Source organism: Cotesia typhae, unplaced genomic scaffold, assembly GCF_013202065.1.
Source record: "Cotesia typhae breed Kobodo isofemale line unplaced genomic scaffold, CoteBio_Ctyphae scaffold_91, whole genome shotgun sequence".
In the NCBI taxonomy this organism is placed as follows: Eukaryota; Metazoa; Arthropoda; class Insecta; order Hymenoptera; family Braconidae; genus Cotesia; species Cotesia typhae.
In genome coordinates this window covers 4170542-4191756 of record NW_027423781.1, presented here as the reverse complement: position 1 = coordinate 4191756, position 21215 = coordinate 4170542, and the positions used below count along the sequence as shown (strand labels likewise).

Below are 21215 nucleotides of genomic sequence, written 5' to 3'. Positions count from 1 at the left end.
ATATGAATAATTTTTTTTTTTTTTTTTTTGTTAAATTAGTAAAATTTTAATGGTCCTCAAGTTAGCCGATGTTAAAAAATTTTTATGGCAAGTTAGCAGACGTCTGAATATTTTTGATTTTTTTTATTAATTAAATTACAACTAAAAAGATATTTCTAAAAAATTACACTTCAAATTTTTCAAGTTTTTTACAGGAATTTTTTTTTAATTATTTAATTGAAATTTTTTCAAAAAAAAATTTCTAAAAATTTTAAAATGTCGGCTAACTTCATTTTCATAAATTTTTCTATTTATTTCAACAATTAAATTGCAAATAAAAAAATACTTAAAAAAAATTGCACGTATAATTTTTCAAATTTTCTACATGTTAAATTTTTTCTTTCAATTTTATTGCTACAATTTTTTCAATAAAAATAATTGTAAGAATTTTCAGATGTCGGCTAATTTAATTTTCATAAATTTTACACTTGCTGATTTGAAAGTATTTATGTATGTATTTATTCATATTCGTGATGACTGTATAAAAATTGCAGACAAGAAAATTATTTGATATAAATTTCTGGATATAATTTTTGACTAAAAAGTATCAAAAAAAATTTTTTTAATTTGAAGATAATAATTTTTCTGTCCTCCGGCCGGAAAGTGGCAACTTTCTGGCCGCTGCGCTAAACGAAGTTGCCACATTCCGGCTACGTCGAGCAGAAAAATAGTATACACGCCTTGGCCAGTAAAAAGTAAAGCCTCAGACCACATGTTTGTCAACTTCGGCTTCGCCTCGGCCAACAATTACATGTGATCTGAGACTTTTCTTATTTTACTGGCCTAGGTATGTAATATACTATAGATGCTAAATATCAAAAATATATATTGAAAAATTTATTAAAATTATAATTTCTTGGCGTAAATTAAATTTATGAGCTACAAAATACTTAATAAATTTTGATGATTAAATTTTATTTGAACAATTAAAATTTTTTATTAAGTTTTATCAAAAAAAAAAAAAAAAATAATAATTTGATGGAGAAAAAATTTTTAAATGATTATAATTTTTTGATTTTTTATGATTAAAAAAATATTTCAATTGATAAATTAAAAATTCGACTTATCTAATTGTTTTATTTCTGACACAGTCAAAAATTTTGCAATTTATTATAAAAATTTTATTAGAGTTTATAATTATTTAATTAACTTCAATTATCAATATTTTTTTTAATTTACATGTTAAATACTTTTCAGAGTTGAGTAATGATCAAATAATGAGTTTGAATTTACCAACGGGAATACCATTTGTTTATGAATTGGATGAAAATTTCAAACCGGTCGTCTCAATGAAATTCTTGGGAGACGAAGAAACAGTTAAAGCTGCTATGGCTGCTGTTGCAGCCCAAGGAAAGGCTAAATAAAAATAAAAAAATAATATAGATTTTCTTCAATATTATTAAGAGTAATCATAAACAAAGTCAGTAGTTATATCAAAGTCATTGGAAATAAATCAATAAATTATTTATTAAATACCGTTAAAGCTGTTACAGTCTGATCAAAGGAGTTGAATAAATACTCCATCTATTTATTAATATTGTTAGAAAATCATCCATGTATGCAAAAATAAAAGAGACTAAAGATAAGGAACATGAGGTTTGTTTAATTGGTCCTTAAAATTTCATTCTAAATATTTTTTAAACATTTGTTAGGATGTGAGCTATGCTACGAAGATATCCATCTAAATAAAGGTCAAAAATAGATCAAAAATAGATCGCGTTACTAATGCCTAAAGGGCGTACAAAAAAATTTTTTTTTTTTTACTCTAACTAATCTAAAAATGTTTATAACATTTAGATTTGTAAGAAAAGAATAAAAAAATTTCTTTTGTATACGCCCTTTTGGCTCTAAGACAAAAAATTCGAAAGCTAAAAGGGCGTATCGATTTTTTTTTATTATAATTAATTATTAGCCTTAAAAAAAAAAGAAAAGTTATAACACGTAAAAATAATTACTCCTACTCATTTTATTTGAAGAGAATACGTATTTGATTAAAGAAGAAACTAAAATATCAATTTAGCTAGGCACTACTCCGATGCCGTTTCCATTATCATTATCTTTTGCTTCTGAAAGTAAAAAATAATAAATACATATTGCTGGTAAATCTAAACTTTGAAAAAATACTTTAATCTGATATGATTTTGTAATTTGTACAATTAAACATAATTCATTACACTTTATAAGTGGAGGCATGATTATTGGGTCGATAGAAATTAAAATTTTGTAATTGAGTCAAATACATTTTTCTTCAAATAGAATGTTACTGTTATTTTGGTTTTTTTTTTTTTTTAATTCAAATCCATATTTTTTTTTAAATAAATTGAGTTGAAAAGTCATTATTTTCACCGGTGTTGTAACTTTTTTTTTTTTTAAGGCTAATAATTAATTATGATTAAAAAAAACTTATATGCTCTTTCAGCTTAAAAATTTTTTTGTCTTAGAGCCAAAAGGGCGTACACGGAAAGAACAAGATGACAATGGATATCATCCTAGATAATACTCAGTGACATTTGTGCTAAAAAAAATTCAGATAGTAACTAAGAAAATCCAGATTATACTCCGTGATATCTGGATTATACTCATTTTAATTTGGATTATACTAGCTACTATCTGAAATTTTTTTTTCACTCAGTATAATCTGGGATGATATCCAGTGTCATCTTGTTCTTTCCGTGTATACAAAAAAAATTTTTTTTTTTCACTTTTCTTACAGATCTAAATGTTATAAATATTTTTAGGTTGGTTGGAGGAAAAAAATTTTTTTTATACGCCCTTTTGGCTCTGCAGAGCGTACATGTTGAAATGCTCCCTTTTGGCATTAGTAACGCAAAGTGAAGCCGCATATCTACAAATTTATTGAGTTTTCTTAAAAAATTTTTCTCAGACAAAACTAATAGCTTATCTATTAATGAAAAGAAAAAATTAAACAATTTTTCAAATAAAAATTCTTTATTTTACAACAATAAATTATGTAAAAAAAAATTTATTTTCAATTGCCGTACAGCTGAAAAGCTACTTTAAACAATAAAATTGTCAATTCTAAAAACTACTCATTAAAACTGATGAAGTTGTTATTTGAGATTAATTTCACAATTAAAGATTCTATTATTCTACATGGTATTGAAAACTACTTTTGCATATCCGGTAGAACCGAACGGTCCTCAGTTTTGTCTTTAAATTCAGAGTTTGTTTATATAAATACTTATGAAAAGAATTGAATTTAATGATAATTTATTTTTTTTAACACACAAATATTGTAATATTTTGAATTACAATTAAGTTATATTTAAGTCATACAATAATTATTTTTACAAAAGAAAACAAAATCGATTTAGTTAATCCCAGGATGCACTTATACGGCTTCATTAGTTTCTTTAACATTATAATCGATGTCTTCGAGATGGTAAATAAGTAAGCAACGTATAATTCATAGCATATAAAATATCTAATTTTTACAAGATATAAAATTTTATATAGTCCAAACTTGAACTTTTTCAGCAACAATACACCAGTTGGCATGATCATAATACGAAGAAATAATATGTAAATTTTCAACGTATTTATTGATCAACTGATCAAGTTCGCCTTCTCTAAATACATGATAATATTGATGATAAGTAATAGCGCCACCTTCTCGTTCTGACGGAAGAGATTCTTGCGATGATGATTCACTGTAATTATTCCTATTCGACGTATTAGTTTTGTTATCTCTAAACTTATCTTCCGATTTAGATTTTTTGTTGTACGGACATATTCTCTTATTTTCTATAAATTTATACTCAACGTCGTTAGAGTCTTGAAACACCAAGGGAGAACTATAAGATGTTGATGAATCACTTAAATCAGTAGAATCATGATTTTTATTAGACCTTGAAGTTTGAGAAAGTTTTTGGTTGTTTTTCTTCTCATCAGTAATTAATTTTGACTCAACTAAATACTTTTCATTTTCTTCTACTTCTCCAGTTTTTGATACCATAACAAAACCCATTGTATCTTCAGAATCGATTCCATAAAAATGATCATCTTCTTTAAATTTATTTGTAGATTTTGAAAAATGATCGCCAATTTGATTTTTTAACCACATCATAGAATTAAATTTTGGTGTTTCTTCTAATGTATTAAGACTAGAAATTTGTTGTGCTAAAGAACTATTAGAGTTAGGTTCCGTTGTATTATCAATTGTTATATCATTATAAATTTCAATGCTTCGTTCTTTACAAAAATGATCAATATCATTGATTAAATTTTCAGTTATTTTTTCAGTAAAATCAATAAGATTATCATTGTATTTTTTGTTCCAAATATCATCATAAATAGAAGTTTCATTGTTGTTAATTGATGAATTGGATATATGTGTATGACTTGGTACTTTTGAAAATACTTTTGATTCGGATCGTAATTCAATTAATTTATCAACAGAACTTTCATTATAACTACCTAAACTAGCAGACCTTTCAAGTATTCTAAGCGACTGTGATGATGATGCAGAAATGGATAAAATTGTTGATTCATTCAATTGTTCCCTATCATTATTTACAGCAGATTCATCAGAATTGTTAGTTGAATTTTTATTAATTTTAGATACTTCTGATGCTTCTAATTGTTTAGTCTGTAAGATTTTTATTTCTTTAGTAAAACGTTCATCAGAAATAACACTCACAACAGAATCTACAGAATCTGGTGAAGAAACACCACTAGAATCACTGTCCAAGTCATCTGTTTCTGGATTAAACAATTCTAACGACAAAAGTCTTGGTAGTGTTTTTGCAACAGCTTCTAGTCTTCCCACAGTAGCTGTAGATGCTCTTCGAACCAAAGGAAACGCTGGTTTTGAGCATCTAGTTGCAAATCCTGGCTTTTGTTGCAATAATTCTTTTATTTGATTCAACCTACATTTTCTGCTATCTTCATCATTAAAAGATTCTTTATTGGACTTGTCAAGTGATTCATTTGGTGATTTGTTAAACTCTATGCTGCATTTAGATTGTATTAATATCGAATTATCACTATCAGCTGAATTCGGCGATGGCTCATGATCCTTTAAGCTTAATTCATTTTGATTTATTTCTTCTTTACTGTTATTTTCTTGGATAATAGGTGAATTATCTTCATCTGCAATTATTATTGGATCTTTAGCATTCGTAACATCAGTGTGAGAATTAAGTTCAGAATTAATTGGTATTAGCTCATTTAATTGCTTGCTTGCAGGCTTATCAAAATTGTAGGCAACAGTTCGATGATGAAAAAACGATTGTGTATTGGAATTGAAAGTTTTTGGTGAGAGTCCAGGCGGGCTAGGAGGTGGCAATGATTTACTAGTAGCAGGAAATTGTTTTAATAACGGTAAAATTTTCATCATTTTTATTTTTGGTTTGTGAAAATCAGGCGGATGTTTAATTCTCGGAGACGGTGGCGCTGATGTTGCTCGTAATTGAGAGGAGGGTGTTGCAGTGACATCAATAGGCAAAATTTGTTTTTTTGGCACATAAATAACTGATGCAAAACTATCTTCAGAATCAACACTTGTGTCACTTTGTAGGCTACTGTCTTTAGATGAATCTGAACCATCTTCTTTTGATGAAAATCGCTCAATTTCAGTTTCTTTTTTTAAAGTTGTTAACGAAGCATTTTCTTCTGGTTGAGTTGTAGGTTCTTCAAGATTTTTATTGTCTGTCTGATCATCAGAATTACCATCTAATGATTTCCAACTTTGCAAAATTTTAACTAATCCATTTTTAATAGCTATTGAAGATACTTTTTCCACATTTGTTGTCGATTGCTTGATTCGGTTAGTAAGGCCACTTTTCAATAATTGAAATCGTCGTGATGTTCCATTAGATATATCATCTTCTACTTTGTTCATTGTTTTATTTTTATAAATAAATTCTTCATTTAATGATATTTGTTTTATAATTTTGTGACGTACATGATCTCTTTCTGCTAAACGTTCGATCGACATAAGTTCTTCATTCATCGAAGATTGTTTTATGATATTCGGATGCTTTCTGGATCTACTTTTCGTGGTCTGTAAACAAAGATAATATTTATTTAGGAATTGTCAAAAAAATTTTGGAAAATCCAAAAGTGCACGCCTCATAACGCTCATTAATTTTTTATGACATTAAATTTAATGAAAATAAAGTTAGCTGACATTTAAAAATTTTTTCAAGAAAAAATTTCAATTAAACAATTAAACAAGTGCAATTTTTTAGAAATATCTTTTTAGTTGTAATTTAGTTGAAAAAAAAAAAATCAAAAAATTTTTAGAAGTCTACTAACTTCAGTGTCATTAAATTTAGCTGTTACTTCACAATTTTTTTAATTTTCTTTAATAAGTAAATAATGGCAAAAAAAAAAAAATAATTAAAAAAATTTACTTGTAGAAATTTAATAAAATAAAAAATGCAATTTCTTAAAAATAATTTTTTAGAACAAATTTTTTTGTTAAAGAAAATTAAAAAATTGTCAAGTGACAGCTAAATTAAATGTCATTTATTTTTTAAGAAAAAAATAAATTGTGTAATTGATTAAAAAAAAATAATAATAATTAAGTAATTTCTTACAGTGTATTTTTTGATTTTTTTTTTTTTTTCAATATTGGCGCTCGTTTTTGTCATATGCGCACGAAGTTTAAAAAAATCTAGCGTAATCAAATGGCGCCACAGTTTTCACGTGAATGAAATAAGAAAATTTCGTTTGTTTTTGTACATGTGTATCGTACTGAATTTTAATAAAAATTCGATTAAAAAAAAATACTTAAACTAGGCTACTGATATGAAATATGGCATCAGTTCATCGAATTCTTAAACTCATAAAAAAAGCCCGGTCTTGAAATATCAATTTATTCGGGAGTAATTGTTGATACATACACAGAAAAAAAAATTTACTTGAATCAAGTAAATAACTTTGAAGAATTTCATCTTCTTGATTTAAGTAGAAAAATTCTTAAACTAAGAAATTTTTCTTGGTTTAAGTAAATTTTACATAGTTCAAGAATTTTTTGCTTTGATTCAAGACAATGAAACTCTTCAAAATTATTTTCTTCGTTCAAGAATTTTTCTTTTGATTCAAGTTAATTTTTTTTTTCAGTGTACAAAATGGAGTGACGTCAGGATGTCCAAGTAAAATTTTTTTCGAAACGTTTTTTTTTTTGAAAATAGCAACATTAAATGATTTTAGAAACTTTAAGATGGTTTAATTTAAATGTTTTCTCGGTTTACATCTACTTCCATTATTGTACAAGTGCAATATGGTTGTTATAGAGGTATTTGAAGATCACAAAATTGCTTAACCTTGACTATTCGGGTATAAAGCACAACCTCACGAGCTTCGCGCTATGCGACGTGCAATTTAGAAGAACCGAGAGAACTTTATTCTAAATGACATTAAAATTAGCTGTCACTTGACAATTTTTTAATTTTCTGTAGCAAAAAAATTTGTTCTAAAAAATAATTAAAAAAAAAATTGCATTTGTAATTTATTAAAATTTCTACAAGTCCATTTTTTTAATAATTTTTTTTTGCTATAATTTATTTGTTAAAAAAAATTAAAACAATTGTGAAGTGACAGCTAAATTTAATGTAATTTATTCTAATTGTGTAGATATGAAAATACTTACGTTTGCCTGTAATTCTGGAAGATTTTTAATAAATTCTCGAATGGAAGTAATTTGTAAAGCTTCTCCGGAATATGTATCTTCTATGCAACAACTTTTTTGCTTAGTTAATCGGGACTTATATTTTTCTAATGAAGTTTGTTGCGCAAGCCGATCATTATTTTTTTCTTCTAAAGTAACTGTTGACCATAGATCCGGGTTACTCGATCGTGTTCGTACTAAGTCTAGGTGTTGAATTTCCAAAATATCACCAAGACTTTTAGACTTAATACTGAAAGTATCATTCTGTTTATTTAATCTTACATTATCATTTTCTAGCCGCCTTAATTCAATAGGAATATCATCGATATCAGAATTGTCATCAGAATCGATTCCATGGTCGTGATTTTTACAGCTAATATTGTGAAAAGAGTCAAAAAACCAAGGACGATGACTAACACTTTTCTTCCCTGCTAATTTCTAGGGGAAAAAAATAAAAATTTATTTTTTTTCAAATATTTCAGAAAAGTTAATTTAGCATAAGACAAACCAAAACACAATACCTGTAAAGCACGGCGAAAAAAACTATAACAAGTTTCATTAGGGCTCGATAAACTACTAGTAGATGGCGATGAATTAACAAAAGGATCATTCTTGTATTGTCGACATTTATATTTCTGTTCGCGTTTTGATGCCAAAACAGATTTTGGTGTTAGATGGTAACATTGCTCATCATCACATGGAATTTTAGTCCCACAGTTGCACGTGGAATTTAAGCAGTATGCTTTGGGCCAAGGAATTAAGACATCTTGAGATTCAAACTGAAAAAAAAATTCCCTTAAGAGTTTCAGAATTGATTGAATATTTTAAATTGTTTTAAAATTTTCCAGATTATTACAAAGCAAATTACAAAAAGTCTTTTGCAAATGGAAAAAGTTTCAGAAGATCATATAAAAATATGAAGCTTTTCAAAACGATTTAGTGTCGCATAAAAATTCATGTAATGTTTCAATTTAAAAAATTTTAAAAGATTTGAAAACTACTTGAAGAGTTTTAAATAGAATATATTAGTTTTATATGAAAATAAAATTTTCCGTTTAATACATAAAACTTTATGTCAACATATGATGTAAAAAAATGTAGTCTACCCTAATTAAGAGGAGCGATACATGTAACTGCCTTATTTTTGACCGTTTTTCAAAGGTTAAAAAAAATAGAGAAAAAATAAATGAATTTTTTCGAATCAGCATATCTATTCATCATGTATTCAAAAATTTTTTCTTAATTTTTTTCAAAATGACCATCGTACGGATAAGTTTGCTGAGACCTTCGCGGAAAAAAATGCCAATAGCCGGAATTTTTAGCGTTTGTTGCAGTGATCCAAAATCCAAAATCATGATTGAACAGCCGATGTAAAAAAATCGTCTTGAAATTGTCATTTGTTTAAGATCTTAAACGTGACACAAACCAAGACTATTTTAAGACGCCAAAAAAAAATTCTGAGTAGATTTTTGAAATTTGGTTCTCAAATTTGTTCTGAAAATTAATTTTTAGACGATTTTACGATTTTCTAATCGCTACATTTTTTGGCACGCTCTTTTTAAATTGAATTTGAAATTGTTGAAAACTTATTATCGGACAATTTTAAGACTTTGTATTAACTCATCTTAAAATAGTCTCGAAAAATATTTTTAAAACTTTGTCAAGACTATTTTAAGATTTTTTAAAACTACTTTAAGATTTTTTAAGACTATTTTAAGATTTTTTTAAGACGATTTTAAAACTATTTTAAGACTCTCTATATAATTTTCCGCAGCTGTCGCTGTGATATCGTCTTATTTTCATAGCAAATTCGAGAACCAAATTTCAAAAATCTGTTCTCGGAATTTTTTTTTTTGGCGCCTTAAAAAAGTCTTAGTATATGTCTTGGTTTGTGTCACGTTTAAGATCTTAAACAAACGACAATTGTAAGAGAATTTTTTTACACGGGGGTGTTCACAAAATATGCATCTTCTAATTGAACCAATAAAAGGTTAAAAAAGTAAAAATCCCCGATTTGTAGGCCTCAGATAAAAAAGTTCGATTTTTACCTCTTTTTCCGATGGTTTTTGGGTCAAAAATAGTAGTTTTTGTGAATTTTTTGGCATTTTACTAGTTCAACTAGAAGCTAATACTTCATAGAAGGTCCGTACCAAATTTCATTAGCATCGGTTCAAAACTTTTTAGTAATCTTGCCCGCCAATTTAAAAAAATAGTTTCAACAAAAACGCGTTTAGATTTAGAGCCGACTGTTGCGATACCATAAGCGCTGAGCACTTCAACGAATTATAACTCACAAAATAATGCGAATTTTTATTTAGAAATTCACAGGCATATTTTTAGGGTATTATACTAACTATTGATGCAAAAAAATTTGATTTTTAAAAAATATTACATGTACCGCCCCCGTTAAGAAATCTACTTTAAAATGATTAAAATACTGCATGTAAAGTGATTTAACTCAAATCATTTTGAATTGTTTTAAATTGTTTTTAATTATTTCAGATTAAATTTCTTGATCAGAGTTTTAAAATACCTTTTTATGTCTTTGTTCCATAGCCCAAACTGATATCACCAGTTTTCCACCAATTCTCAAAACACGTGCAAGTTCTCTTAATGCATTTACTCTTCTTTCGGTTGTTGCGAAGTGATGAACTACAGCGATTGATAAAACTGCATCGAAACTTTCGTCTCGAAAGGGTAATACTAAATTGTCGCATATTAATATCTGTGAATTTTATAAAACAATAATTTAACGTCATTTAAATTTAAATTTAACATTTTAATTTATAAAAATATTGATACTTACTTCGTTATTTTTTTGTCGGGCGATTTCTGTAAATTTTTTACACTTATCTGCGCCAACTTGAAAGATATTGTTATTGATAGTTAAATATTTACCATTTCCGCAACCTAAACAAGAAATAGACCATCAGTGAAAATTATGGTGAGTTAATAAAAATGAATTTATTTTATTACCTATATCACAAACAAGAGCTCCAGGTTCAAGTTCTTCCAGAAATTTATAAACTTTCGGCCAATGACGACTTTGGGCGGTTTTTTCAGCACATTGCTCATAAACTTCATGAACATAAACTTGTTCTAATGCTATTGATCTAGCCGTTTGTTCTCCTTCGCTTTCAGACATTACTGTCAACTAAGAAGTTTTGTATCTTCCACCGATATGGTAAAAGTACTGAAATTATTTTCAAATATCAAGATAAGTGTACAAAAATTATTTAAAAAACTACAAAAATATATATATATATATATATATATATATATATATATATATATATATATATATATATATATATTTTTCTATCTGTTAAAACACTGATTTGATTAAAAACGGCTTAGGATTTAATTGTTCGGAAGACATCCGCAATAAAATAGTTCTTGCAAAACTCGTAAAATTCGTTTCTCCAAACAAATTTTTTCACTTCTCGAAAGTTTTTTTTTCTGTTCAATTTTTTCATCCCGACATTCTCTCAAATGTTTTACATTACATGCTTGACACCACCGCAAAAATTCAGCCGAATCCTCATCACGAACAAAAGTTATTATTGCCCAAAGCGTATATATGTCTCTCAAATTTTTTTTCCGTGCTTGAAAATACACTTGACACACGTCTAAGAAGAAAATAAGATCTAAAACTTTTTTACTATCCATTATATTTATTGTAACTGAATGTATCCACTTTAAATCTAAATTTCAATGCATTTTTGTTTAAAAAATTTTTTTCAATTTCGTGCAGCATTCGTCTTCAAATTAATTAAAATAAAGTCACAAAAATGTGAAGAATACGATTAATTTATTTATAGTAAAAAAAAGGTCGCTATTAACTCTCCTGTAAATATAAGAACGGTCAATTGAGTTTTCTTCTTTTCATAATGAAAAGCTACCCATCAAAGATCCCTACGAACTTGTGCATCTCATTTGCAGCGTGGAGACCACCCTCGCCTGTAGTGACATTAGCGGTACATTTAATTGTTTATTTCATTGTCAGCAAATCCGCGACTGCGCGATGAATTTATTCAATATATTTCTTCACATGCATAACTAGGTTAATATTTATGTTATGCGATCAACTAATATATTTTCTATAAAAAAAAGGTTTACTTGTTGTTTTGATGAAATAAGTTTATAGGTTCATATGAAGAGTAGTCAAATTGTAGTAAGCAAAGATGAAGCTGATGTTTGTGTCAACAATGACAACCATAATATTTGAATCAGACCGGGAAAAAAATTTTTCCATAAAATTTAAATTTTGAAAGTTGATAAAATTTATCATGGCCTGATTAAATTTTATAGAATTTCATACATTACATAAAATTCTATGAAATTTCAAGAAAGTATTGCGCCTGTTTATGAAATTTTTTCGAAAATTTCTCTTGAACGAATTAAGAAGCTAATTTGACTGAAGCTTGTGGCATTTGGTAAATTTTTAAGTAATTTTTACACGGAAAAAAATTTCTTGACCGAAGAACAAAATTCTTGGCTCAAGAAAATTTTCGGGTGCCTGAAGGTAGACCGAAGTTGTGTTGGCCGAAGTAAAAATTTTTATTGAAATTCTATTCTTGGTGGAAGTAATTTTTTCTTCATTCAAATTATCATAAATACTTGATACAATAAATTTTTATATGTGATCAAGATTTTTAGATACTTTAGGAAGCAGCGTCACTTACTTCAGCTGAGAAAAAAATTTTCTCAGCTTGAAAAAATTTTTCTCTTGAACATTTGATACCCATTTTATATTATTTTAGCGTGCCATTATACATATTGAATGAAAAAAAAATGATTCAATATTATTTGATCTTCCCATTTGGCATGTTAATCAATAAAAATATTACTGAAAATTTATTTCTATCGAGATATTTAATTTTTTGGAGCAAGAGAAAATTTTCTCAAGACACGAAAATTACATCTATCAAGAACTAAATTTTTTGGAGCAAGAGGCTGAATTTCAGCAAACCAAGAAGATTTTCTTGATTTAAATACATTTTCTTGGATCAATATATGTATTTCTTAAAGCAAGAGAATTAATTTTGTTGCAATAACTGAAATTTCTTGTGTCAAAAAAATTGTTTTTTCGCTCAAGAAAATAATTAGGAAGTGGGGTCTAACATTTTAATTTTAATTTTTTTTTTTAATTTTGATATATATATATATATATATATATATATATATATATATATATATATTTTTTTTTAAAAATACTTAAAAAATGAACAATTTGAAAAGAAAAAGTTGACTTCCACAATTTTAAGACATTTTACGAATTTTCAAAAAAATTTTTTTAATTGTAATATTCAACTTTTTTTTTAATGTACTTTTCAAAAAAAAATATGTCAAAAACATCAAAAAAGATAAAATAGAAATTTTATCCAAAAATATAAGAGCCAAAATTTTTTCCAACTTTTGAAAACAAAAAAGCTATTAAAATATTAATTTTTTAGATTTTTCGATATTACCACCATAAATCCGCCGTAAAAACAAGCGGAATAAAAAAAATTAAAAAATGTTAATTTTTCTGCTAGATATGGCCAAAAATACGTTTGACCCCACTTGTAAATAATTACTAATATTTATTGAGAATATAAATCTGATTTTTCAAAATTAATTAGTAGGATATTTTTAAGACTATTTAAGCAATAACAAGCAATATAAATGTAGGAGCAGGAAAAATATTTTGTTATAAATATTTTCTATGCTTCTACTTTAGTAAAAGTATTCGGTGTTTAAGTATTTTTATTTTAGTTTCAAGGATAAGTGGTTGTAAATTTAAGGATTAGATGAGTAACTAGTATTTCTAACATGCTGTTGCCAGATGTCAAAATATAGTTACTCTGTAAGATGTTTAAATATATTGTAGCTTGAGTGCGAGTGAGAGAATGAGTAAGGGTGTATGAAGTATGTAAGTATACTGTTTAGAGACGGGGGTGAGAAGGGACCAAGAGGCCCAAGTAATTTTAAAGGATAGTTTTGTAAGTTAGTGTAATACCACCCAGGCTAGTGAGCAGTTGTATGTTATTTTCCCTTATCAATAAATCTATTATTATACTTTTAAAAATATTGTCTCGTGCTGTTATTTCTTTTAATTAATATAATCTAAAAATCTATATGCTACATAAAAAATACATTTCTATAGAAAAAACGTTCCTAAATCAAAATTGCAAAATCGTTTTTAATCTACTTGAAGAAATAAGTTTTATTAACTAATTAAATAGAACTTCTTCATCACGATACGTTAAAGCTACTGATTACAATCATTAATTGAATTTGCTTAAAAGCTATTGTTAGCTGAAGGACTTAAAAATTAAAAATTTCTTTGTTTTTCTCCAATAATCATAGTGTACTTGTTCTTTTGTTCTAGAAAGCATGTCAGATCACTGTTCATGAGGATATACGCGGTTAAATGAAAGCGTTAGTGACGTGATATTTCCCAATACATAAATACATTTAGTATTGACTGATGACTGCATTTATTTTTTATATTATGTATATATAACACTTTTGTTTGTTATTTATGATGACGGGTGTGTATACCTCTCATAAATTTTGAACAAAGAAATCAACTGAGATGTGATTTATTTTATAAAAATCTCAACCAAAAGGTCAAATTGATTTTGTAAATCTTATAAAAAATTATTAAGAAAATGACCTTTCGAAATGATTTTTTTTCATATGTTGATTAATTTCAAGATTAATTAGCTCTTTACTTCACAATCGTTGATAAAAAAATTTTCAGAAATGTGTTTTGTCAATATAAGTTTCGAATTGCTGTCTCAAAAATTTCATAAAGTGTTTTTTAATCAAGTATGAACAGTACAGATTAACTTTGGTGTGTAATCATTTGGTTATCAGAGTAAAGAAGCCCTCAACTGATCCGGATTTAATCAACTTCAATCGACCAATGCCTTAGCCTCTAAAATCTTTTACACTGAAAGAAAAAATTTCTCGTGAAAAAATGGGCACTGGTATGAAAAGAAATTAATTTGTTGAAAATTTTAAATAATTTTATTTTTTATCTGAAAAAATCAAAATTCTTCTCTCAGTAACTTTTTGTTGAAAAATCCAAAATTGTTCTTTTTCAAATCTAGAAAACTTTTTTAACTTCCCGCTAAAAAATTGAAAATTTTCCTATAAAGGGAAGTTATTGATTTCGATCCGATTTTCGGAAGTCGAGTTTTCATCGGATCTCCACGTTTGAGGTCCCACACAAAAAAAATTTCTTGAACCGAGAAAATTATAAGGAAGACCGAAGTTATTTTGGAGCAAGAAGAAATTTTCTTAGCTTAAAAAAATTTAACTTCGTTCAAGAAATTTTAACTTCTTCCAAGAAATTTTCAGTCTTCCTTACGACTTTCTTGATTCAAGAAAATTTACACTTGACTCAAGACTTTTTTCTTTTTTGCAGAAGCCATTCTGACTATTCCCGCCGAGTTGTTCGGCCTCGTGTGTGTAAATAAACTTTTGTCTGGCGGTTTCTCAAAAACGAATCAACCGATTGAATTCTACGATACGTCATTCGAAAACATTTATCATAACTTAAATCTGATTAGATTTGGGAGATAATCTATCAAGCCATTCCGAAGAAATGGGAAAAAAAAAAAAATTGAATTTTTATGTTTTTTAAAAATAACTGAGCATGCGAAAAAGTCATAATAAAACCATGTACACATTTTATGTGCTTAAAAAACTATGTCGAATACTTTTTTGAAAATGAAAATCGAACGACACATTCAAAAGTTATAGTTGTTTTGAGCTCGAAGAGTTCAAAATGTGTAAAACGGTGCTTTGAGCTCAAAAAGCTCAAATATTAACCAAAAAACACATTTTAAGGCGCTTCAAATTCAAACTTAGCGGGAAGTTCTAAGGTTATAACTATATATTATCTTATATATATATATATATATATATATATATATATATATATATATATATATATATATATATATATATATATATGTATATATAATTATATATTATATGTATATTATATATAATATATAATTATATATTATATATAATATTTATATAATTAATATATTATATATTATATAATATAATTTTTCAGTTACCGAAAATTCCTACTGAGTAAAGGTCCTCCCCTTTCCCCTTATCCTTTATTTCCCTAATTCCCAAGTTTGTCTTTAATGACAAATTTAGCTATTATATATGGCCACCTAAGGTTCTAAGGTGACCACTCGATCAACCGATTTTCATATTTTTTAACAAGAAATTTACTGTGAGAAAATTTTTTATTTCTTCAGCTACAAAATAAAATTGTTGAAAATTTCTAACAATTTAATTTTTCATTACAACATCGCTTATTTTTTTTTAAAAGAAGGACTTGAATATCAGATTGTAACTGCACTAAAGCACTGAATCATTTAAAACTTAAGCTTTTAACTTCCTTTTTAAATTTTGAGATAGAAGACAAACAGTGAGTGTGAAAAATATTTTTTATCCTGAATATAAATCTTGTTAATCTATCAAATTTTATTTAGATATCAAAATTTCATAATTTATCATCTGCAATGTATAAATTGTTAATTCTAAGTTCTTGTTTAAAAAAAATACCTGAACTTACTTTACTTTATAAAATATGTACTTTTGCCTTTCGGCCTTCGCCTTGGCATTGAAATTAAATAAATAAATGAAAAATAAACAAAGTACTGTAGAAAACTAAGACTTTGATAGTATTAGTGAGTTAATGTAATGTTCTGTGGTAAATTTAAATTTTAAACCTAAACATAAACTTAAAGTCTAAACATAATACATTATAAGTCTACTGTTATGTTGCTATTTAATATCAGATTTAAATCAACACACTTGTACATAGTTGTCACTCTATAATATTAAGTGACCTTATTACTGGTGCAAGCTTTTGGGTGTTTGCATGAAAAATTAAAAATAAAAAGAAACTATGCAAATCTTAACGTTAATATAAAATCAAAGATTCTTTTTTACAACTATTGATGAAGAATAACTGGTCAAGAGTATTGTCTATTTGAAGATGGTTGAAAAAAAAACTGTAACTATATATCCAGGATACACCGAAAAAAATTTACTTGAATCAAGTAAATAATTTTTAAGAATTTCATCTTCTTGATTTGAGTAGAAAAATTCTTAAACTAAGAAATTTTTATTAATTTAAATACATTTTACTTGTTTTAAGAATTTTTCGTCTTGATCCAAGACAATGAAACTCTTCAAAATTATTTTCTTGGCTTAAGAATTTTTCTCTTGATTCAAATTAATTTTTTTTTCTGTGTACTAATTATTTTATTTCTGTACTATATATCTGACCAACTCTTAGTTATAATATGTTACTTCGATAACACTTGCATAGAAACTTTTAGTAACTAACTAGTTGAAACATGGCAGTTGCATCATCTGCGGGAACGAACTGTAATAGCAGTTTTTGTCCATTAAATCAAGTTAGAATAATTGTAACTGTGTTAAAATTGTTTTGGTTTACTGTAAGCCTCAAAATAATTCATTAAGTTGATAGTTAAAGAATGCGCCATCGGTTTTAGAAATTATTCACGTCCTGCAACAGAGTTTTTTTTTAAACTAAAAAAAAAAATAAAGTTTAACATCAAGAAAAATAATTCTTGAAACAAAAATAACTTTCTTTGTGCAAGGGATATTATTCTCGATTAATATAAAAAAATATAATTCGATTTTCGCCCTTGAGCACAATTATTTCGATAATTGGTCACCTAACATCTTATCAATTGCAAATTAGATATATAAATTTAGTTAGTCTACAATTTAAAAAATAATTAAAATTATTTTAAAATAATATTCATGCATTTTTCAAACCATCTTTTAATTTTTTTATTTTCTAATTTTTCGTATTTGATCATACTGTTCAAACCTGATTGCATTTATGAAAAGAATAAGAATCTTTTGGTTAGCTTACAGTATGGCCTTGTGATCTATATATATATAAGAGATTCTCACGTATGTAGTCACTCATCACGATATCTCTGGAACCATGAGACCTAGAGACTTGAAATTTGGTATGCATATTCCTTTCCCCGAGTCTAGGTCAGCTAAGAACGGATTTTCGAAATTCCACCCACGAGGGGGTTGCGGGGGTGTTAACCTAAAAAAATTAAATTTTTCAAATATTGCTCCTACGGTCTTGAAATTTGGTATGCATATTCCTTTCCCGAAGTCCAGGTCAGCTAAGAATGGATTTTTCGAAATTCCACCCAGAAGGAGGGTTGCCGGGGTGTTAACCTAAAGAAATTAAATACACTGACATAACACGAGATCTCGGAAATTATAAGACCTAGAGACTTGAAATTTGGTATACATATTCTTTTCCCCGAGTCCAAGTCAGCTAAGAACGGATTTCACAAAATTCCACCCACAAGGGGGTTGCGGGGGCGTTAACAATGAAAAATTTCCGTTTTTAAACTATAACTTATATTGACTTCAAATTTGGTAGGAATCTTCTGTAAGAGATATAGAAAAAGTTTATGGGCAAATTTTACGATAACTCATGTCATAGGGGTTTGCGAAGGTGGGTGTTAACATTAAAAATTTTTGATTTTCAAGTTATAGCTCCTATAGACTCCATATTCTCATTTCAAATTTTTTTCTTCGAGTCAATTATTATTCATTTTTGAAAAAAGCCACGCAAACATTATAATGATTGCACATTGAAAGTTACAATGAATATTAGTTGGAATAATTCCATGGATAAAAGGTATATGCTAATTCGATGAAATTTAGAATTTGTGAAAGTCAAAACAATACTCTAATTAACTTTCAAGTTTAAATCTAAAAATACAATTTTATAAAATGCCCAGCGAAGCGAAGCGGGTAACAACTAGTAATTGTATATTTATATTAAAAAACTTCTCTTTTTATAAATGTATATATACACAGAAAAAAAAATTTCTTGATTCAAGAAAATTATAAGAAAGATCGAAGTTATTTTGGAGCAAGAAGAAATTTTCTTAGCTTAAAAAAATGTAACTTAGTAACTTCGTTCAATAAATTTTAATTTCATTCAAAGAATTTTCAGTCTTCTTTAAGATTTTCTTGATTTAAGAAAATTTACGCTTGACTCAAGACTTTTTTCTTTCTGTGTACTAGATTAATATTTTATTTTCATCTAAATCGCAAAAAATACGTTAGAATTAGTTTATTTAAAAGTTTTTAAAATTTTCAAGTTCCCGCTACGAAAATCTAAGGTTTTCAAAAGTTAGTAAGTTACTGTTTAAACCCAATTTTCGAGAAATCACTGTTTTTGTGTAAAAACTCTACACAAGTTTTGAATGATTTTACCGATCAAAACGCAATTTATGGCTTTCGAAAGAGTTCTATTGCCGTTAGATTTCATGTGTTATTTAAAAATGTATTTTTTCGCATAATTTTGAAATTTCTTGTCAGATTATAATGCAGATGTTAAGTAATTTTGAGTGCTAAAAAAATTCCAAATTGGTGAATTTGCTCAAGATATATCGCTGTCGAAAAATTCGAAAAAGTGTTTTTTTTAGATATATAACTCCGAAGTTTTGCATCAGATTGTTTTTAAATTAAATTTTTATATTTTTGTGCTTAATAAAATGCATTGAATGCTGCAAACTGTAACAAAATCGGATGATTTATTCGAGAGATATATTGCAATTCAAAATTTACAAAAATGTGTTTTTCGATGATAACTTTTAAATTTTCGAGCTCGAAATGTACCAAAGTTGAATGTATTATTGAGCTTGAAGAGCTTAAAACTTTGTAATACAAAATGTTTCAAGCATTTTGAGCTTGAATATAGAGGGAAGTTTCAGGGATGGCCTGTAGAGTCAACTATTTTTCAAATAATCTCTAAATTTTGTCGAAGAATGCCAAAATAAAGACTCTGTTAAAATTCGAATCCTCAGTATTGATATTTAATGGTCAGAAAATCAAATTTTTCATTTTTATAAAAAAATTTAAAATATACTTAGCTACATTTTTTTTATGCGTTGAAATTTGTCATTAATTCTCGGTTATAATACATTTAGAATTTAGAATTAGGTATTATTCAAAATGAATGAGAAATTTATCTCAAAAGACACATCTTTTGAGATCGTTCAATTTTCTACAAAAATTACTACTACAAAATTTGATTGTCAAAAAAATAATTTTTCACAGGTTGTTCTCATGGAAATTTTTAATTTGGACTTCTAAATATCAATGTTAAACCCTGATTATAATTATAATTCTGCATAGTTGAACTACATATAATAGGATATGATTTTGTACACTGAAAAAAAAAAAAAAAATTAACTTGATTCAAGAGAAAAACTCTTGAACCAAGAAAATAATTTTGAAGAGTTTCATTGTCTTGAATCAAGGCAAAAAATTCTTGAATTAAGTAAAATTTACTTAAACCAAGAAACATTTCTAAGTTTAAGAATTTTTTTACTCAAATCAAAAAAATAAAATTCTTCAAAATTATTTACTTGATTCAAATAAATTTTTTTTTTTTGTGTATTAAATGTTGGGGATATTTTTCAAAAACATCAATAAAGTGAAAAAGTCCAAAAACGGAAAGCTTAATCTAAAAATCGTTAAATATCAAAGCAATATAGTATATTAAATGTATGTAATTATTGTATCAAAACGAAAAAAAAAAAAAAATTCATAAAAATGTGTACGAGATCAACGCTTAAATTAAAATAATTCTGTCAACAATGGTTGAAAAAAAAAAAATAGATACATTCAGCTAAACACTAGTATTTATAAGTTATTAAAGAAATCCATATTGTTTCAGAAACTAGCAATATGTCCGTGTGAGGGAGTTAACCATGAATGAAAACCTTATATCGATTTACCCCATTGTCCTACTTATACTTCTCCCAAAAAGTAAATTTACGCTAGAGTTTAAGATTAATATCGTGATTAAATATAGTTACGAATCCCGTCAAAATTAGTTGCGAAAAATTCAAAATTTGCCGCACTAATAATTATTATTTATGAGAACAAAAATTTAAAAGTAAATATACGTAAATGAAGAAATTGAGCAAAGCTTGAAGCGTTTTCAATCGAGTTATCAAAATGGTTTATAAAGTGTAAATTTCAGAAATTTCAAATTGCATTAAAATATAATTTAAAATGAAAAATTTTAATTTTTACTTTTGTCATTATTCTACAGCATTTATGAGTTTACAATAACAATATCCTTGAATTGTTGAAAACTATGTCGATTGGTCAAGTCATTGATTTACGGTATTGCGGCTTAACGTTATTTTCTTCTTGACTGCACTTACTAAATAAAAAATAAGGTGTGATAATTTGTAATTAGTATTTAAACTCACCGTGGTCATAAATGTATGTTTAATCTCATTTTTGAATTCTATATTATTGAAACTGAGAAATAAAATCACTTGAGTGAGAGTTCAACATTAGAATTGATAAATAACTATAACTAAAGTTAGAGATTATTGTTGAAGATAAATTGATGTACAACACACTAAATTATAATCATAATATTATGTTATTATTTAAACTACGGAATATTATTGAAAAAATAAAT

At 26.8% G+C, this 21215-nt stretch overlaps 2 protein-coding genes across 2 annotated transcripts in view; one reads left to right on the top strand and one right to left on the bottom strand.

Moving 5' to 3' along the window:
* Positions 1-1629, top strand: part of Pglym78 (phosphoglyceromutase 78) — a 2402-nt gene extending 773 nt beyond the window's left edge. Inside the window, exon 3 of the mRNA XM_074258820.1 lies at positions 1237-1629. Within this exon, the coding sequence (XP_074114921.1) occupies positions 1237-1403 (167 nt within the window). The 3' untranslated portion in view covers positions 1404-1629. The remainder of the gene's footprint in view (positions 1-1236) is intronic.
* On the bottom strand, positions 1486-21215 carry Fid (class I SAM-dependent methyltransferase fire dancer). The gene is made up of 7 exons (XM_074258813.1): positions 20998-21215; positions 10652-10868; positions 10482-10585; positions 10209-10400; positions 8197-8454; positions 7658-8113; positions 1486-6064 (listed from the first exon to the last, which is right to left on the bottom strand). Exons 2-7 carry the CDS (start codon positions 10818-10820, stop codon positions 3509-3511), a joined length of 3735 nt encoding a protein of 1244 aa, XP_074114914.1. The 5' UTR covers positions 10821-10868; positions 20998-21215; the 3' UTR covers positions 1486-3508.

Excerpts from the sequence above, each read along its gene's own strand:
- Fid (XM_074258813.1), bottom strand. The coding sequence starts at position 10,820 with ATGTCTGAAAGCGAAGGAGAACAAACGGCTAGATCAATAGCATTAGAA. Across the intron at positions 8,455-10,208 it reads TGGAACAAAGACATAAAAAG|TTTGAATCTCAAGATGTCTT; the intron begins GTATTTTAAAAC and ends TTTTTTTTTCAG. Across the intron at positions 6,065-7,657 it reads TTCCAGAATTACAGGCAAAC|ACCACGAAAAGTAGATCCAG; the intron begins GTAAGTATTTTC and ends CTTTGTTTACAG.